Source organism: Lepidochelys olivacea (genome assembly GCF_965140295.1).
Source record: "Lepidochelys olivacea isolate rLepOli2 genome assembly, chromosome: 6".
Taxonomy (NCBI): Eukaryota; Metazoa; Chordata; order Testudines; family Cheloniidae; genus Lepidochelys; species Lepidochelys olivacea.
The window spans coordinates 67,596,604-67,614,330 of record NC_140416.1 but is presented as its reverse complement, the minus strand read 5'-3'; the positions used below and the strand labels follow the sequence as shown (position 1 = coordinate 67,614,330).

The following is a 17,727-nucleotide window of genomic DNA, read 5'->3' as shown; positions in this document are numbered from 1 at the left end:
AAATATTTTCTCTCCCCAGTTGTGCTATGAAAGCCCCACCCAGACAGGGGGGCAATCGGCCTGACTCTCCGGGACGGCAGCGAACGTGTCTGCGCTCAGAGCGCTGCCAGAGGCCCTGAGACACCAGCCCGCACTGGAAAACGGAGAAGAACATACTTCTCCGCAATCCCTGTCGGCCCCAGTCACCCGGGAGCCACGAGCTGCAGCGCACGGGCGGCCCGGGGCGCCGAGGGGCCGTGGCGGCAGGCGCGAGGCTGCGGTGACAGACACGGTGACTCCGCGTCCCAGCAGCCCCCCCACAGGCACGTGCACCCGGCCCAGGCCCCGCCCCCTCTGCCAGTGGCTGCGGAGGCCCCGCCCCGGAGGGCGGGGCGGCGCGGGGCGCATGCTCGGTGCCCTTTGTGTCCAGGGCGGTCGGGCGGCGCGGGGGAGGCCGAGCCGCTCTCAGTGCCGCACCGTCCGCGGGCCCCTCAGCGCGGCGGAGCCGGCCCCGCCATGGTGAAGAAGCGGAAAGGCCGGGTCCTCATCGACTCCGACACCGAGGACAGCGGCAGCGAGGAGAACCTGGACCAGGTACGCAGCTGAGCGGGAGGCAGGGCCGGGGCCTGGGCTCGGGCTCGGGCTCGCTGCTCGGAGCACACGGCTGGGCGCCACTGTCCCCCCGCCGGGGCCGGCCGGAGCTCGCTCCGCCCTGCTGGGGGAGGCCTTGGACCCCCCTCCCCTTGCGGGGATGGGGTCCCGATTGGGCTCCGGGGCCGCGGGAGAGACCCCCGGGCATAGCGCATGTGGGGGGAGGGAGGCAGCGGGTGCTGGTAGAGAGTAGCCCGGCACTTGGGGGTGGCATGGGGTGAAATTGGCGTGGGGTGGTGGGGCCCCCTGCGGGAGGCGGGGGGTGACAACAGAAGCTCTAGACCCCTGGATACAGGTGTTAATTATGGTACACCCCCCTGGGGATATAAGAATCCATGGAAACCTTGGCATCAATTTGGACTAGAATGTGGGGCAGAGGGTAAATGTCTGTGCTGTAGAATGGTGGCTACTTTCATCCAGGCCTTGGAAAGAGCTCTTTCATAGCTAATCTTACTTGCTAGGAAAAGGTGTTAGCATCTTCTGTTTTAAAGATGAAGGTCTGAGGGTCAGGTAGGCTGCTAAAAATTGGAGGAATTTTGGTGCTCTAAAATGCTTTCATCCCCTGGACTTAGTTCCTGGTGCTGGCTCCATGGGAAAAGTGTCACTCAGTTGCTGATGCTTGTCAGATTGAAGGTTCAGGTGGCCTATGCCTATAGGTACACCAAAAACTGCAGGAATAAGTGGAATATACTTAAAAGAACAGTTGGTTTTCTCATGGTATTTCAGATGCTAGGAGACCAATTAGGGGAAGATAAATATAATCAGGTCCCCTCTCTCTCCAGACCCTCTAGCACCGTATGTCCATAGAGGGTCAAGATGGGCTACTGTGGGAATTATTAATACACATTCATTAGTTTCCACTGAGCCGCAGTGGCTGAACCTGGGGAGCTCAATTGGTGGGACATTACTTGAGGTTAGGAGCCCAGAAATAGTAATGAGGTAGAGTGTCTGCACATCTCAAGAGGAATCCAAAAGAAAAATACTATATCTGGCATTAATTGAAGTGCATGAGAGCTTCAAAAAGGGCATGGAAGTTAGACTCCACTTCTTTTGCCCTGTGGAGTGGACTTTGTTCAAAAGACATCCCATCTTTTTAATTTTCCTGTAATCTTAACAGTCACTGGTGATGTGATATATTTCTGTACAGTATATATTATAACTCACATAAGGAGGTTCATCCAGTTGGGTATCTTGGTTAAATATTCTTAAGCATACATATATCTGAAGCGGATGCAGGTACTGGTCCATTAACTGGTAACTTCATAGGAGAAGCTTTTGTTGTGTTGGGAAATAAAACAAATTTAAACAAAGTTTTGTTGTTTGGCATTTTGATAGAAAGATGAAGAATGAACATCGCCTGGAGACTGAATTTGTCTATGACCCAGAGAGGTGGCTCCTTCAGGAAAGGTTGAGAAATAGTAGTGGAGCAGTGATAGGAAAACTTGCACAGATGCTATGGTTTTATCTCTGTTCTTTGCATGAATAATGAACTTCAGTCTCTAGGGCTTTCAGCTCTTCACCATCACTAAATTCATACTAATTTCACAGTGTTAAACAGCCTGAGAATGACCACAAGCCAGGGCTAGAGCAGGCTGGCATTGGCCAGAGAAGAGGAACATTGTGCGTGAGGGGAGCTTGTGGGTCCCCTCCCCCATACACTATAAACATGTGTTCACAGTTGTGGGTGAAGTAGTCGATGGCTCCATCAAAGCTACCCATCTACTCCTACTGTTCCACAGAGGCCTTTGAGACAGCCATATTAGCTGCTCACATGTATTGGACTTCAGGCTCAGGTAGCAGAGATGCAGTTTTATCTTCTGTGGCTCCACTGGGAAAGCATATGCTAAATAGGGCCCTGACTGGTGCCTCCCCTCTAGCCTTGCAGCATATAGTCTTTTGGTAAATTGGAGAAGAAGGAACCCTTCAGAATAGTTACTCAGAAAAGAAAAAAAAAATGGTCAAGAATAAAAGGACAATGGTGACAGTGTGAGGGGATACATGGGGAGGTGGGGTGAGGGATGCTATTCAGCCATTTCTGTGCAAGTGGTTAGGAGTTCCAACAAAAAAGGTCAGGAACCACTGCTTCAAAAAAATTACAATCTTATATAAACTTAATCTTCTGATTTTACATGCCTTTGTTTCAGAGAGAGGCTTGAAAAAACCACTTGCCAGTGGAAGCTTTCTTGGCAAGTGTGCTGACCTAAGCCATCAATTTCTGCAGAATTTACATGCTTTTAAAAAATGAAGTTCCAAATCATATGGTTGTGAGGTAAACCTTCCATTTGTGGAAACTATTTGTAAACCAGTTTAGTGTTATCTTCCCAAGACTGCAAAAGTTCCCATGTGGTGATGCTGCTACTGATAGCTTAAGTTCAGCAGCAGCAGCAGTGAAGGATTTTAGAGAATCTGCTGTTCAGAACAACGCAGGCAACATCTAAACTGTAGAGTCATGTCAATTTCATGTGGTTGCTTGTGTTCCTTGAAAGAGCTAGGAATGGAGCCAGGGAGTGGAGTTATTCATGGTGGGAGAGTCCAGAAATAAGGTAAGGTTAGAGAAGTTGTGACTCTTTACATCCTTACAGCAAACAGAAGACAAAAAGCTCCTCTTCCTTTTAACAGCTAGGGAGGGTTGACACTTCTGGTTTATCACAGTGATTCTCAAAGCTGGTTCGCTGCTTGTTCAGGGAAAACCCCTGGTGGGCCAGGCCAGTTTGTTTACCTGCCGCGTCCGCAGGTTCGGCTGGTCGCTGCTCCCACTGGTCGCTGCTCCAGGCCAATGGGGGCTGCGGGAAGCGGCACGGGCCGAGGGATGTGCTGGCTGCCCTTCCCGCAGCCCCCATTGGCCTGGAGTGGCAAACCACGGCCAGTGCGATCGGCCGAACCTGCGGATGCGGCAGGTAAACAAATTGGCCCGGCGTACCAGAGGCGTTCCTTGAACAAGTGGCGGACCAGCTTTGAGAACCACTGGTTTATCAGACACAAACTAGCCAAGGCTGCTGCAGAACATAGAATCCCAGCTCCACCTAGCTGAGGTAATAGGAGTTTATTTTATTGCCCCTGGACCTATTAGTGGAGCCCTTGATTCTTGACAGTTGATATTTACTTTTGGCTAATATTTACTCCTCTTGATAATGTATTTTTATTTTCATTCCCAGTTTTTGAAAGTGCTCATTAGAACTTTGAGTTGTGGGAGCATGACTCTGCTAATTTACAATCTTCCAGCCTGAGGCCTGCCATATGAATGTGTTTATACAAAGATTTAGTGTCATTTTATTGTAGTTATGGGATGTGAAGAGGGATTGAATGGACCAGTTAGGATTCTGAATCGTATATGTCTTAATGTCTTTGCAACTTTAAAATAACTTACTTTAAAAGTATATAACTACTAACATACTTCAAAAAATGAGATTACGTAGGAATTACCTGATTAGTTAGAGGCAGTTGGTCTTTGGGTCATGCAACAATGCACTTAAAGTGTCTGTAACGCGCTTTGCCATGTGGCATCACCAAAAGGTAATCTGTCTCTGAAAGTAATCAGTCTTGATGCTGTGTCTCTTTAGAAAGTAAACAGTAATAATGATACCTAGCACTTACGGCTTGTCATCTTCAAAATTTTTTTCCAGAATTGATCTGTTTTTATTTTCATGTAATACAAATACAAACACAAACTTGATGATTGACGCTGACTGAGAGACCTACTGTTTTTGGAAAGTACTTGGATACTATAGAGAGGGGTACAAATATAAAAGCATGGATTAGCAGGTCCAGTTATTTGTCTTTAAAATAAGTGTAAACTATTTTTGTACTAGGAGCTACTGTCTTTGGCCAAACGGAAACGCAGCGACTCTGAAGAAAAAGAGCCACCTGTTAGCAAACCAACAGCTTCTTCAGACTCTGAGACCTCAGACAGTGATGATGAGGTAAGTTTGACACGGTATATCTGAGTTGCTACAGCTTTTGTCTTGAGAGTTCTGACATTATTAGCAGTGATAATATTTTTATTATACAGTATGCTCAGAACCATTGTGTATAGACACACACAAAGTGAGGCTGGCCTCTCTGAGAGGCTTAACTAAGCCTAGAGAAAATAGCTTCAGAAAGAACATTTTTCTTTCTCTTTCACTTGGAATTCAGCAAATGCAGAATTGTAGTTGTATGCTCGGTACACTGAATATCTTTAGAAAATTCAGCACTTGTTTAATGCTATGAAAAAATGGCTTACATGTTTTTTGACCTGCGTGCTTAAAACTACTGCTTTCCTCCTATGATATTGTCATAGGTGAGATCTGTGGAGGTGCTTGAGAGCCCTTCAGTTTGAGGGACTGCTTGTTTTAGAACTTGAGTATTCTTGGGAGTTGAGGGGCTTGGCGTTAGAACTGCCCTTTGCATTGTTCCTCTCTAACTTCCTCCAGAAAACCTTGTCTGAAATAGCCCAGATTTGATGATCATCAGCATGCTACAGAGCACATCTTTTTACCAGAGCTTTTGAGGAAGTGGGATGCCTGGGGAGAGCAAGATATTTCTGATCTCTCTTGTTCTAAGGCTTTGCCTGACTATTTCTGTTATATGGTAAGGCCTGGCTGTTGGCTTTGGGTTTTTTTGTTTGGTCTTGGTGTGTAGGAATTCTAGAACTGGGGATCGGTGCCTCCTAATTTCATTTTTATGAAAAATTAAAATAAAAATGACCCAGTAAGACAGAAAAATTAACAAGCTGTTTGCGCAACTACATGAGTAAAAATATTCAGTTGCAATGTTGGGCTCAAGAGTCTGGAAATGTTACAGTTAGCTTTACAAACATCTTTCTGCAGGAAGTTTCTTCAGTTCTTCTGTTCTAAGTGGAGTGATGGTTCATTCCACCCTTTTAAAAATGGTCACACCAGGAGCTGTGGAATTCTTCTTTCTATAATTGCAAGAAAGAACAGTTTGACAATTTGAAAACCACTAGTGTAGACCAATGATAAACAGCCATTCTCCCAAATTTCTAGCACGTAGTAAAGTGTTCTTCCAATAAATATAAATGAGTAGGAAGAATGTGTTTGGCTATAGTTCTCCTGTTGAGACATTTATAGAAAACAAGGATTGAAACAAAACTGTGGTGTTAAGTCTTTAAAGAAGGAGATGATGCTGTGAAGCTTCATTCCAATGACTTTCTAATATATTTAGTACTTCTTTGAGATCTACAGATGAAAAATGCTATATCAGAGCTAGGTGGTATTATTAACAAGTACATTATTTTATTTGATGACTGTTGGCTTTTAATCACTTATGCATTCTGATTTTCTGGCACACTGCTGATTTGTTCTAAATGTAGTGTACATCTTGGGGATGTGAAAAATTCAGTTCTTCGTCATTGACTGTCTTGTCGCTTTGCGCAAGTATTTATATTCAGTTTTTTGACTCTGAATAAATACAAATAAAAAAAACCTGTCCATACATATTCTGAAGTTTAATTTAGGATTTGATTGCATCACGATTCAGTCGTCAGACCTCCATATTCACTGTGCACAAAATATGAAAATAAATGGGTTTGTAAATTGCAGGAAAAATAAAGCAAAGTGTTCAGTTTTCACCCACACTGAATTTTAAGATGAAGTACATATTTCTGCTCCATCATGTGCTATTCATGCACCTTGATCATTGCAGTAGATTTTTTCCATAAGTGCAGGCTCTGACATAAAATATCTTGTACGCAAGAGAGGGGAGTTGTCTTAGCAAGAAGGTAACCGTGGAAAATCTTCTTCATCTCTCCTCTTCTTTCATTATGGCTAAATTCTGCTGTGTTTGGTGCTCTTGGCATGGTGGGGTTTGCAAGAAGGGAGGGACAGGGCCATGACTGTTCTCCTTCAGTCAATTATCCAGTTGCTTATGTACTCCATCCCCAGATTTGTAAACTAGTCCAGTGTTTCTGCTGAGAGTCAGCAGTACGCTATTAGAAAAGGAGTACTTGTGGCACCTTAGAGACTAACAAATTTATTTGAGCATAAGCTAAGGTGCCAGAAGTACTCCTTTTCTTTTTGCGAATACAGACTAACACGGCTGCTACTCTGAAACCTGTCAGTACGCTATTGTCACCTCTCTATTCTTGCGGATCCTCTGGGGCTTCCTCTGCTTTGGTGAGAAGTGTGCTTCTAAGTAAATGATCGGTAGCAGACATAATTATAACTATTCAGCAACTCATTGGCCTCTTAAGTGAAATGCAGCAGCACCTCTGCTATATCATATCTTGTGAGGTGGAAATGTGGGGAAGGAAGCTAGCTATCTGTCATGTTCTACTTCATTCCCTCTCTGCTTTTTTCCCTGCTGAACAGCCATGTGGAAGCAGGGCAGAGTTTAATGTTAAAAGAAAAAAATTCATAAAGAAATTGCATGGTTGTTGCAGGTCTTTAACATCTGTGACACTAAGTGGAACACTTAGAGGGATGCTGAGAGCATGGAATACACCGATAAACACCTTGCTAGTCATCTGTCAAATCTCACTATCCCAAGATCTCACAAGATCATTGGTCGTTAGTATTCATAATAGCTGCTAGTAGGTTTTGAGACAAATATACTTTAGCTGTTTGATCAGTCTATAGTACTTGTATACATTTCAAAAACTCTGGAAGTGATGGAGCCTCCCCCATAAACTGATGAGCAAAGGATATTTAAACATAGGAAGAGAATGTACTGCACAGCACTAAGTAACTGTTGATTGTGGAGAACTGTATGGAGAGGATGAAAGAGGGAACATAGAAATCAAGAGCTGGAAAAATAAGAAGTTGTTGACAGATCAGAGGATAAAGTCTATAACTGAGTATCAAGAGAGATAATTCAGAAATCTGTGGTGTCCATGCATTCTAGGAATGGCAGGCTAACTGGATGAAAAAGGGTACTTGCTGAAGGAGAACAAAGTCAAATTTGATTTATGTGACCACTGATTGCAGGCAGGGAGGATGGGAGTTGATATGTGCCAAAAGGAATAACAGGTGCAGTCTGAGGTATGTATGAGACTACGTTCAGGTCTGACACGGTCTCCTAATAATACTTAATTAGTAGGGCTGTCAAGCGATTAAAAAAATTAATTGTGATTAATCGCGCGATTAAACAATAATGGAATACAATTTAAATATTTTTGGATGTTTTCTATGTTTTCAAATATATTGATTTCAATTACAACACAGAATACAAAGTATATAGTGCTCACTTTTTATATTTTTTATTACAAATATTTGCACTGTAAACAATAGAAATACTATTTTTCAATTCACGTCATACAAGTACTATAGTGCAATCTCTTTATCATCAAAGTTGATCTTACAAATATAGAATTATATACAAAAAATAACTGCATTGAAAAACAAAACAGTGTAAAACTTCACAGCCTACAAGTCCACTCAGTCCTACTTCAGCCAATCGCTCGAACAAACAAACTTGGTTACAATTTGCAGGAGATAATGCTGCCCGCTTCTTGTTTACAATGTCACTTGAAAGTGAGAACAGGTGTTTGCATGGCACTGTTGTAGCCGGTATCGCAAGATATTTATGTGCCAGAATTGCTAAAGATTCATATGTCCCTTCATCTTCAACCACCATTCCATAGGACATGCGTCCATTCTGATGATGGGTTCTGCTCAATAACGATCCAAAGCAGAGTGGACCGACGCATGTTCATTTTCATCATCTGAGTCAGATGCCACCAGCAGAAGGTTGATTTCCCTTTTTGTTGGTCTAGTTCTGTAATTTCTGTATCTGAATGTTGCTCTTTTAAGACTTCTGAAAGCATGCTCCACACCTCGTCCCTCTCTGATTTTGGAAGGTACTTCTGATTCTTAAACCTTGTGTCGAGTGCTGTAGCTATTTTTAGAAATCTCACATTGATATCATCTTTGCGTTTTGTCAAATCTGCTGCGAAAGTGTTCTTAAAACAAACTTGTGCTGGGTCATCATCCGAGACTGCTATAATATGAAATATATGGCAGAATGCGGGTAAAACAGAGCTGAAGATATACAGTCCTCCCACAAGGAGTTCAGTCACAAATTTAATTAACACAATATTTTTTAACGGGCAACATCAGCATGGAAGCATATCCTCTGGAATGGTGGCCAAAGCATGAAGGGGCATATGAATGTTGGGCATATCTGGCACGTAAATAAATACCTTGCAATGCTGGCTACAGAAACGCCATGTGAACGCCTATTCTCACTTTCAGATGACATTGTAAATAAGAAGCAGACAGCAGCATCTCCTGTAAACGTAAAAACCTTGTTTGTCTTAGCGATTGGCTGAACAAGAAGTAGGACTGAGTGGACTTGTAGGCTCTAAAGTTTTACATTGTTTTGTTTTTGAGAGCAGTTTTGTAACACAAACATAGGGTTTTTTTTCCTAAGTTGCACTTTCATGATAAAGAGATTGCGCTACAGTACATGTATAAGGTGAATTGAAAAACACTATATATATATTTTTTTTTTCATTTTTACAGTGCAGGTATTTGTAATAAAAATAATATAAGGTGAGCCCTGTATACTTTTGTATTCTGTGTTGTAATGGAAATCAATATATTTGAAAATGTAAAAAAAATCCAAAAATATTTAATAAATTTCAATTGGTATTCTATGGTTTAACAGTGCAATTGATCACAATTAATTTTTGAGTTAATTGCATGTGTTACCTGTGATTGACAGCCCTATTAATTAGGCAGTAGTTTTGTATCCCCTCTCTTTTTAAAATAGCCTGGGGGAATGGTCTTGAGTGCAAGATCTCATTCATGCAAAAGGATATCTGTTGTTATACCACAAGGAGTTTCTGTTTAATGGACTGGTTGCTTAAATAACGTCAGTGGACCCTGACTGGGGTGGTCATGGGGATGAGGTTAATGTAATGGCATGGTGTCAAGATACAAAAATTTTAAAACTCTTACCCCTTTCGGAGATAAAGGAACCTTCTTTCATATCAAGTGGGAATTCTCAAAAGCAAAAGACTACTGGCAGTTAATGATGGACCAGAGCACATGAACACAGTATATGTTTACTGAATGATCGTTGACCCTTCTTGTTGGTTGGTCAGCTGTGACTGGGTGATGAGTGGTTAGGGATGATGAAGAAACCTAATATAAAAATATACTGTATAATAGAAGGTAAAAGGAATTTGTGCAACTACAAGGACACAATGTTAATCTTTTTGCACCATGTCCTAGGTGCCCTCCATACACATTTACAGACTTTAAGGTCAGAAGGGACCATCATGATCCTCTAGTCTGACCTCCTGCATATTGCAGGCCACAGAACCTCATCGACCCACCCCCTTACAAGAAGGTACAGTCCTGCCCCAGGAAGCTTATAATTTAAGCATATTAACAAGCAGAGAAGGATGTTAAGAGAATGCTGAAGTTGAGCCTTTTAAGTATAGAAGTCAAACTAAATTTATAGTTCCTGTTGCAGCGGTTACTGTGTCTCTTATGTATGTGGAAATATTTTGTATGACTGCATATGGTGTTTCATGCATTAATCTTGGGGCAAGAAAAGCTGCAATTACTTGCACATCTGATACTTGTCTGTTCTGTGTTTTCCTGGTGGGGTTGAGGGTGAGGACTTTTTTGCAGGATTCTGATTCTCTACCTCTTTCCCTTAGTGGAATCTAAAATATGCTTCTTGAATAAACTTGATCTGGAAACAAATCAATCGCTTTTGCCTGTTTAATAGTGGGAGACTAAAGCTAAAACACTGAATAGGCAATGTCCAGCTATATCGGTAAACTTGTTTTTCTGAGTAAAAGCCCTCACGGCTCAGATTTGCTGTTAAATATTACAAAACTATGATTTTAGAGTTTGGGGACCTTCCTGTGACTTAAAACTGTTTTGTCCTATCAATATGAGCCATCTGTTAAGCAGCTGGTAAAAATCTGGGTGATTTTCATGTGACTGATTGTTAAGTCTGATGGGATGAATGCACGGCTTGCCATTTGCCTCAGTTTTCTTGTAGCACTGATTTGTCTTCCAGCTGTCTGTATATTGGGATGCGTCTCAAAACTGTATTTCTTATACTGTGGTGTGGTACTGATTATTTTAGAGGATAGTGAGTGGGGTCTTCCAGTGTCTTGTCTCATGTTTCTGTCCTTTCCTTTTACTTTTCAGTGGACTGTTGGAGGTTCTAAAAACAAAAAGAAGGGAAAAGCTGGCAAAGTAGAGAAGAAGGGAGCTATGAAGAAACAGATGAACAAAGCTGCCTCCTCAGGCAGCTCAGACAAAGACAGCTCAGCTGAGAGTTCAGCACCTGAAGAGGGTAAGAAAACACTCCTTGTGTACTAGGTGCCAGTGCTACTCAGAATGAAGCTACTTCATTTTATGTGCTATTCAGTATGTCAGTGATACCCCAAATCATCTTCAGAATACTTGTTACCCTCCAGTAATCTGGATGATCTTGTCAAATAATTTTTAGACTTGCGGTGACTCGGAGCTGACCTCAAACTGCATGTAGTTGACTAAAGTATTGCTGAAAGCACCTATTAAAAATACTAAATAGTACTTTAACAGAAAAATGTTAAACCTATCTCAATCTGTGTTAGAAATTAAAGATGGGAAGGGTAGAGTTTTTAGGCCCTCTAGTTTGTTCCTCCCCTTTAGGGCCCATGATCTTTTATTCCCATGGATGTTCCTCCTCATTTCCTGCCCACACTCCCATAAACTTTTCCTTTGGCTGTTATTGCAGGTACTGTGCTGTATGGGGAATACTTAATTATGTATTCCTATAAGACTGCTCATTATCCTATACACTGTATCAAAATTCTATACTATGTGTTGCTGAAATTGTAGAAGAAAAATCAAGTGTAACTTTGTTTATAGTAAAAATGTCAGGCAGGTACCTGGGAATGGAAAAGATCTAGGAAGATGTTAGACCCATTGTTTATCTATTCCATTATTCTGTCTTGAACAATGGCTGGTAACAGATATTTCAGAGGAAGGTGCTGTAATCCATGTTAATGCAAAGAAAAGCTTTCAATGACAGTTCTTGTTGCATCCAGGCACATCTTTTGTATCCAGACACATCCCACATCTCTAATTAAAATAAATTAAGGGAAAACTCGCCCGTATTCTACGCCACTTTCATAATGCCAACCGTGGTGGTGATAACATTCTGACAAGTTTAAGGGTTGTTACTTCCATTTCCAACAAATACTGAAAAACAATATGTTCCCCAGCTTTATCAAACTCACTCTAACTGAAAAACTTAACAGTGACCACAGCAATGTTAAGGCAGAATAATTTCCTAAGTGAATGAAACTGTGTGACAGTTAGATATGCCAATCTGTTGAAATAAAAGCATATGAGTTTATTTAAGGATTTGTGCTAGATTGCAAGTTTGAAGTTGGGGGATGTAGGGGCCTATGAAATCTCCATTAATGAGAACTCAGACGGAATCCTGGAATCAAAATAATACAGAATCCAGGCTCTCCCCGGCATTAGGACCGCAGTGGCAGGCGGGCAGTGCAGGCTACACAGCTGAGCTATCTGCAGCCCCGGAGGTAAGAGACCAGTGGATGCTGGGACAGGGGTGCAGGGGCTAGGGTGTGGGGAGGGACATGCAGGGCGCTAGGGCCACCCGTGAGTGCAAGGGCTAGGGAAGAAGGGCCAGCATCTGGGATTTAAATAAAGCTTTTGAGAACTCAGTTCCTTGCTGTGTTAGTTTCACAGGAGTTGCAGCTCTCAGGCAAACTCCAGCCATGCAACAAAACATTGATCAGTACAGCAAGCTACCACCTCTCACCCACCCCTCACCAGAACTGTATAAACAATGGCTGGTATTTCTGTGCAGCACTCAGAATGAACCTGTCCCAGATGCACTGTGCCTTTGCACTTACTGGAAGGTTATGAAGGGAAGAGCGCCTAAAATAGCAGAGATTGTCCTACCCTTATGTCTTTTTCTCTGTCAGCTCTGTAGACACAGAAAGAAGCTTTAGTAAATATAAAAATCTACTTACAGCCAAGAGGGAATCACTTTCTGAAGAAAACATTACGAGGCTAACCATGTTGTATCATAGTGGAGATGTCTGCCAGAGATGGCAAAAATGACATTTAAGTTTGTCAATTTGTAATGCGACTCGGCAATAAACTGATATGATAGTTCAAAATTATTTAATCGCATTCAAAATGAATTTAAGTATTCCTTCAGAATATAGGAAGTTTGAAAGTACTGAGTTTAATTTAAAATGGCAACTGCTCCAAGGATGAAATATTTATGCTTTGTGCATTTTTAAAATTTTTTAATTATTCAAATATGAATTCAGTTGAATTGACACTGTAAGAGCTCTTACTTCTGTGGGCTTGTGTTACTGTTCAGCAGTGTCAGTTTGGTCACATTACTGAGCACAACTTTAAAAAGTGATTTAAAATATGTTGCTGTATATCTGCAGGATGTTTTGTTCAAATGGTAGGACTGTTTCTGTAAAATCAATTTTTCCCATTGCAGTCCAAATCTGAACATTTTTATGCATTTACGGTAAGGTGACTTAATTGTCAATGTATCAAACAATTTTGATTTAAAAAACCCCATAAAGATGGATTTTTTTTAAATGGGGGGGAAAAACAATCAGAAAATAATAAATCTGAAAATCCACAATAATGAAATGGGTTTCATAGGGCCCTAGGACTGTGTTGCTTTTTAGTATCTGTTGGGAATGGGGTCAGGAATCCAAGATTCTATCCGTGACTCTGCGAGGGCAATATGGTGTATTGGTTAAAATAACAATGTGGAACAATTAATCTGTGGTGCAGTATGGCTGGGTAATATTTGGGTGGTCATATCAGAGGCCTGGGCTCTGTTCTCAGCAGTGCCTGAAGCTAATTTGTTTGTAAAGTGTTGGTGGGGAGGTATTGGCAGTTTTAATTGCCTTCTTGGGTTGCCTAGCAATAAGGGTGGTGAAGGGTATGGAACTATAAACTACCATTAGTTGAGTTGAGAGATGAACTTAAGGTCCCCTCAAGGAACTATCCATTTGGGTAGTCTGTCTCAGCTCTAGCCTGTGTTGTAGCTTAGCAATGTTGTCCCCTGAAGTCCTATGCAGACAACATTCTGTTGTTTCAACAACTATGGGAATGGTGATGTCAACAGTGCTTAAGCTGTCAGCTTCATGTTGGTGTATTAAAACTAACTTGTTGGAAACTTAATGCCACTTAAAAGTAGGTTCTGTGTCCTACTTAGCAGATGTAAAGTAATATATGGGGCAAAAATCAGATCACAGGACTTTAACGTTCTTGTCAAAAGCGATTGAAAAATTCAAAACTGATAGTCACTTTTGACATCTTATTATTCAGGGTGTGTCAACCTGATCTACATCAAAACAATGAAAAATTCACATACTCTGTCACTCAATATTTTTGTTACTTCTACGTTTCAGGAAAAATACATTTTTAACAGTCCTGTCAAAATGAAAACTTCATTGCATCTTTAAGTGGACATTATGGTGGAACAGCAGTGACACCATAATCTCTTGGAAATTCTGTAAAATCCTTGGACTCCATGATACTTTGAAGATTGTTTTCACACAAAATGCACTACTGAGTATTCCATTTTGAGTTTTTAAATGTATTGTCTTTCAATTTAATTGGCTTTATTCTGATTCCTTATTCCATACTATTGTTACTAGCATAGTGGAGAACTAATACAGATGCCATATTCCACATCCCTTCTTGGTAGGGCCAAGCTGGAGTACTTAGTTTTACTGCAGCATAACATAACTGTCCCATGGTTTCATTTCAGGTGAAGTGTCTGATTCTGAGAGCAACAGCTCCTCCTCCAGCTCAGATTCAGATTCATCATCTGAAGATGAGGAGTTCCATGATGGCTATGGGGAGGACCTGATGGGAGATGAAGAGGACAGAGCTCGGCTGGAACAGATGACCGAGAAGGAGAGGGAACAGGAGCTGTTTAACCGGATAGAGAAGAGGGAAGTGCTGAAGAGAAGGTAAGTTTATGAATTAAGAACATAAGAATGGCCATAATGGGTCAGACCACTTGTCCATCTAACCCAATATCGCATCTTCTGACAGTGGCCTGTGCCAGATGCTTCAAAGGGAATGAACAGAACAGGGCAGCTATCAAATGATACATCCCCTGTCATTCATTCGCAGCTTCTGGCAGTTGGAGGTTTAGAGACCCCGAGAGCATAGGGTTGTGTCCTGGCCCTTTTGGCTAATAGCCATTGATGGACTTATCCTCCATGAACTTCTTTAGTTCTTTTTTAAACCCATGTATACTTTTTCCCTTCAGAACATCGTCTGACAATGAGTTCTACAGGTTGACTGTTTGTTGTGTGAAGAAGTGTTTGCTTTGGTTTGTTTTAAACCTGCTGCCTTTTAATTTCATTGGGTGACCCCTGGTTCTAGTATTATGTGAAGGGGTAAATAACACTTCCCTATTCACTTGTTCTACACCATTCATGCTTTTATAGACCTCTGTTATATCCCTGCTTAGTTGTCTCTTTGCTAAGATGAACAGACCCAGTCTTTTTAATCTCTCTTCGTATGGAAGCTGTTCCATACCCTTAATCATCTTTGTTGCCCTCCTCTGTGTCTTTTCCAATTCTAATATCCTTTTTTTTTTTTGGGATGGGGCTACCAGAACTGCATGTAGTAGTCAAGGCTTGGGCGTACCATACATTTATCTAGTGGCCTTATATTTTCTATCTTTTCTATCCATTTCCTAATGGTTCCTAACATTCTGTTAGCTTTTTTGACTACTACTGCTACTCAGCAGATGTTTTTCAGAGAACTATCTGTGATGACTCCAGTATCTCTTTCTTGAGTGGTAACAGCTAATTTAGACCTCATAATTTCTTATGTATAGTTGGGATTATGTTTTACAACATGCACTATTTTCCTTTTATCAGCATTGAATTTCATCTGCCATTTTGTTGCCCAGTCATCCAGTTCTGTGAGATCCCTTTGTAACTCTTAGTTAAATCCAAAGCTGACTGCAATTTCGAGTAATTTTGTATCATCTTCAAACTTTGCCACCTTTTTCCAGATCATTTATTATGAATATGTTGAACAGCACTGGTCCCAGTACAGATCCTTGAGGGACCCTGCTATTTACCTCTCTCCACTGTGAAAACTGAGCATGCATTCCTACCCTTTGTTTCCAGTCTTCTAACCAGCTACTGACTCATGAGAAGACCATGTGACATTACTCAGGGTACAATCTGGACTGCTGAACAGCTGTGTCCTCTCAATTCTCCAACCTTAGGTGCATTTTACGCTGCTTTGCTGTGAGAGCAACCACTCTTGGCCTGCTCACACACGGCCTCTAGCATGTAAATTACTGCCAGCTGAGTTATGAGAGTGCTCTAGCCATTCACTCCTGAATTATAGTGCATAGTGACACCAGCAAATTTCCAGTCCCAGGTTTGTCCCCAGAATGTATGTCTTATACTACCCAGTTCTTTCCTTCTGGACAATACAAGCTTATAGATAGTCTGTCATTTTATTAATAGAAAATGATGTTATCTCAAATAAAGTTGCCCAAACACTTTAATCCAAATGTACACTGGTTTAGATACAACGATAAAACAAGTTTATTAACTACAGAAAGATGGATTTTAAGTGATTGCATGTAATGAGGTATAAAAGTCAGAAATGGTTACAAAGAAATAAAAGGTAAAATGCAAATTAATACTTAAAAGCTAAGTGAATTTAAAGCAAAAAGGTTTCTCTCACCACATGCTTATGGCAGCCTGGCTGGATTCTTTTCAGCCAGGAGTCCCCCCCAGTTCAGTGATGCTTTCTTTGTCTTACAAGTGTTTGTTGATGTCGTGAGTTAGAGATGAGGGGAGAAAAATAATCTGGAGAGTGTTCCCCTTTCTTATAGCATTCCCCTTCTTTGAGAATCATCTCCAACTGGGATTCAGGCGACAGCAAGTCTGTTTGCATGGGAACTTCCAGCTGTTCCACTGTCAGGATATAAATTTCTTGCTCACACCCCTTTTTCCTGCTAAAGAATGGCCACTTAACCAGGTGATGGTTCATTTGATTTTTGTTTATACCTAGCTGAGGCATCAGTTTGGTTTTTGTCTTCAAGGAACTGTTTGTGCCTGCTTTTCTAAACTTGGAATATGTTTCACTAACGTTATACAGTAGACTCTTATAATTTTACATACAGTGTTGCCACACACATTTTACCAGGACAATAATGATGAGCACATCCTGAGTTTTCAAATGATACCTCACAAGGCATAATTTGTACAAAATTTCTCAGTCTTGTAAAAAGGGTGAATCTAAACGTACAGACTGTCACAGGCCTTCCCTCTTATTCCATGATCCCTTACTTTGTTTAAGAGCCTTTGGTGTGGGACTTAGTCAAAACCTTTCTGAAAGTCCAAGTACACTATATCAACTGGATCGTTTTCCACATGCTTGTTGACACCATCAAATAATTCTAATAGATTGATGAGGTATGATTTTCCCTTTACAAATGCTGTGTGTTGACTCTTCCCCAACATATCACATTCATCTCTGTGTCTGATAATTCTGTTGTTCACTATAGTTTCAGTTAATTTGCCTTGTGTGTAAATTATTGCAACATTGGTTTTGTTTTGTTTTTTCCTGGTGTGGGCAAATGCAATCTTTCCCTGTTCATAGTGCTGCAAAGATCCTTCTCTTAGTCCATTGCTTTGACCATGTCACAGCCTCTTCGTATTCCTCATCTGGCTCCTCATTCTCTATCACATCAGACATAAAATGCATGTTTTCACCTTTGTGGTCCCTCATGATCAGTCCCCAACCTACTTCTCTCATTTGCTATGGAGAGATGAAGTCCTGCCTCCTACTGGCCTGTGACGATCTTTCAAACAGGCACTTTCGTGTGTAATCCCATGCTGTCCCTGTAGTTGGGAGGAGCTCCCTGTAAACATTCACAAAGCCACTTTGTTGTTCTCCTTTGAATACCTCCTTGAAATTCTCCTTTGCCATGGTGCCTACAATATATTGACAGTGTGTACGCCGTTAGTGTGCTGAGACCACTGTTGATCATTCTGTCCAAGATTCTCTCATTGTTTCCTTGTCTTCCCCAGTCTATTCACCTGACTCATATTTAGCTTATAAGTTTTTTGGGACAGGGTCTGTCTGTTTT

At 41.4% G+C, this 17,727-nt stretch overlaps 1 protein-coding gene across 1 annotated transcript in view; it reads left to right on the top strand.

Annotated features, from left to right (window-relative positions):
- Nucleotides 1-385: 385 nt before the first annotated feature.
- Nucleotides 386-17,727, top strand: part of RTF1 (RTF1 homolog, Paf1/RNA polymerase II complex component) — a gene marked incomplete at its 5' end in the record, with an annotated part of 54,430 nt that continues 37,088 nt past the window's right edge. The window contains 5 exon segments of the mRNA XM_084632593.1: nt 386-464; nt 467-573; nt 4,440-4,550; nt 10,740-10,887; nt 14,362-14,566. Coding sequence (XP_084488719.1) covers nt 386-464; nt 467-573; nt 4,440-4,550; nt 10,740-10,887; nt 14,362-14,566 — 650 coding nt within the window.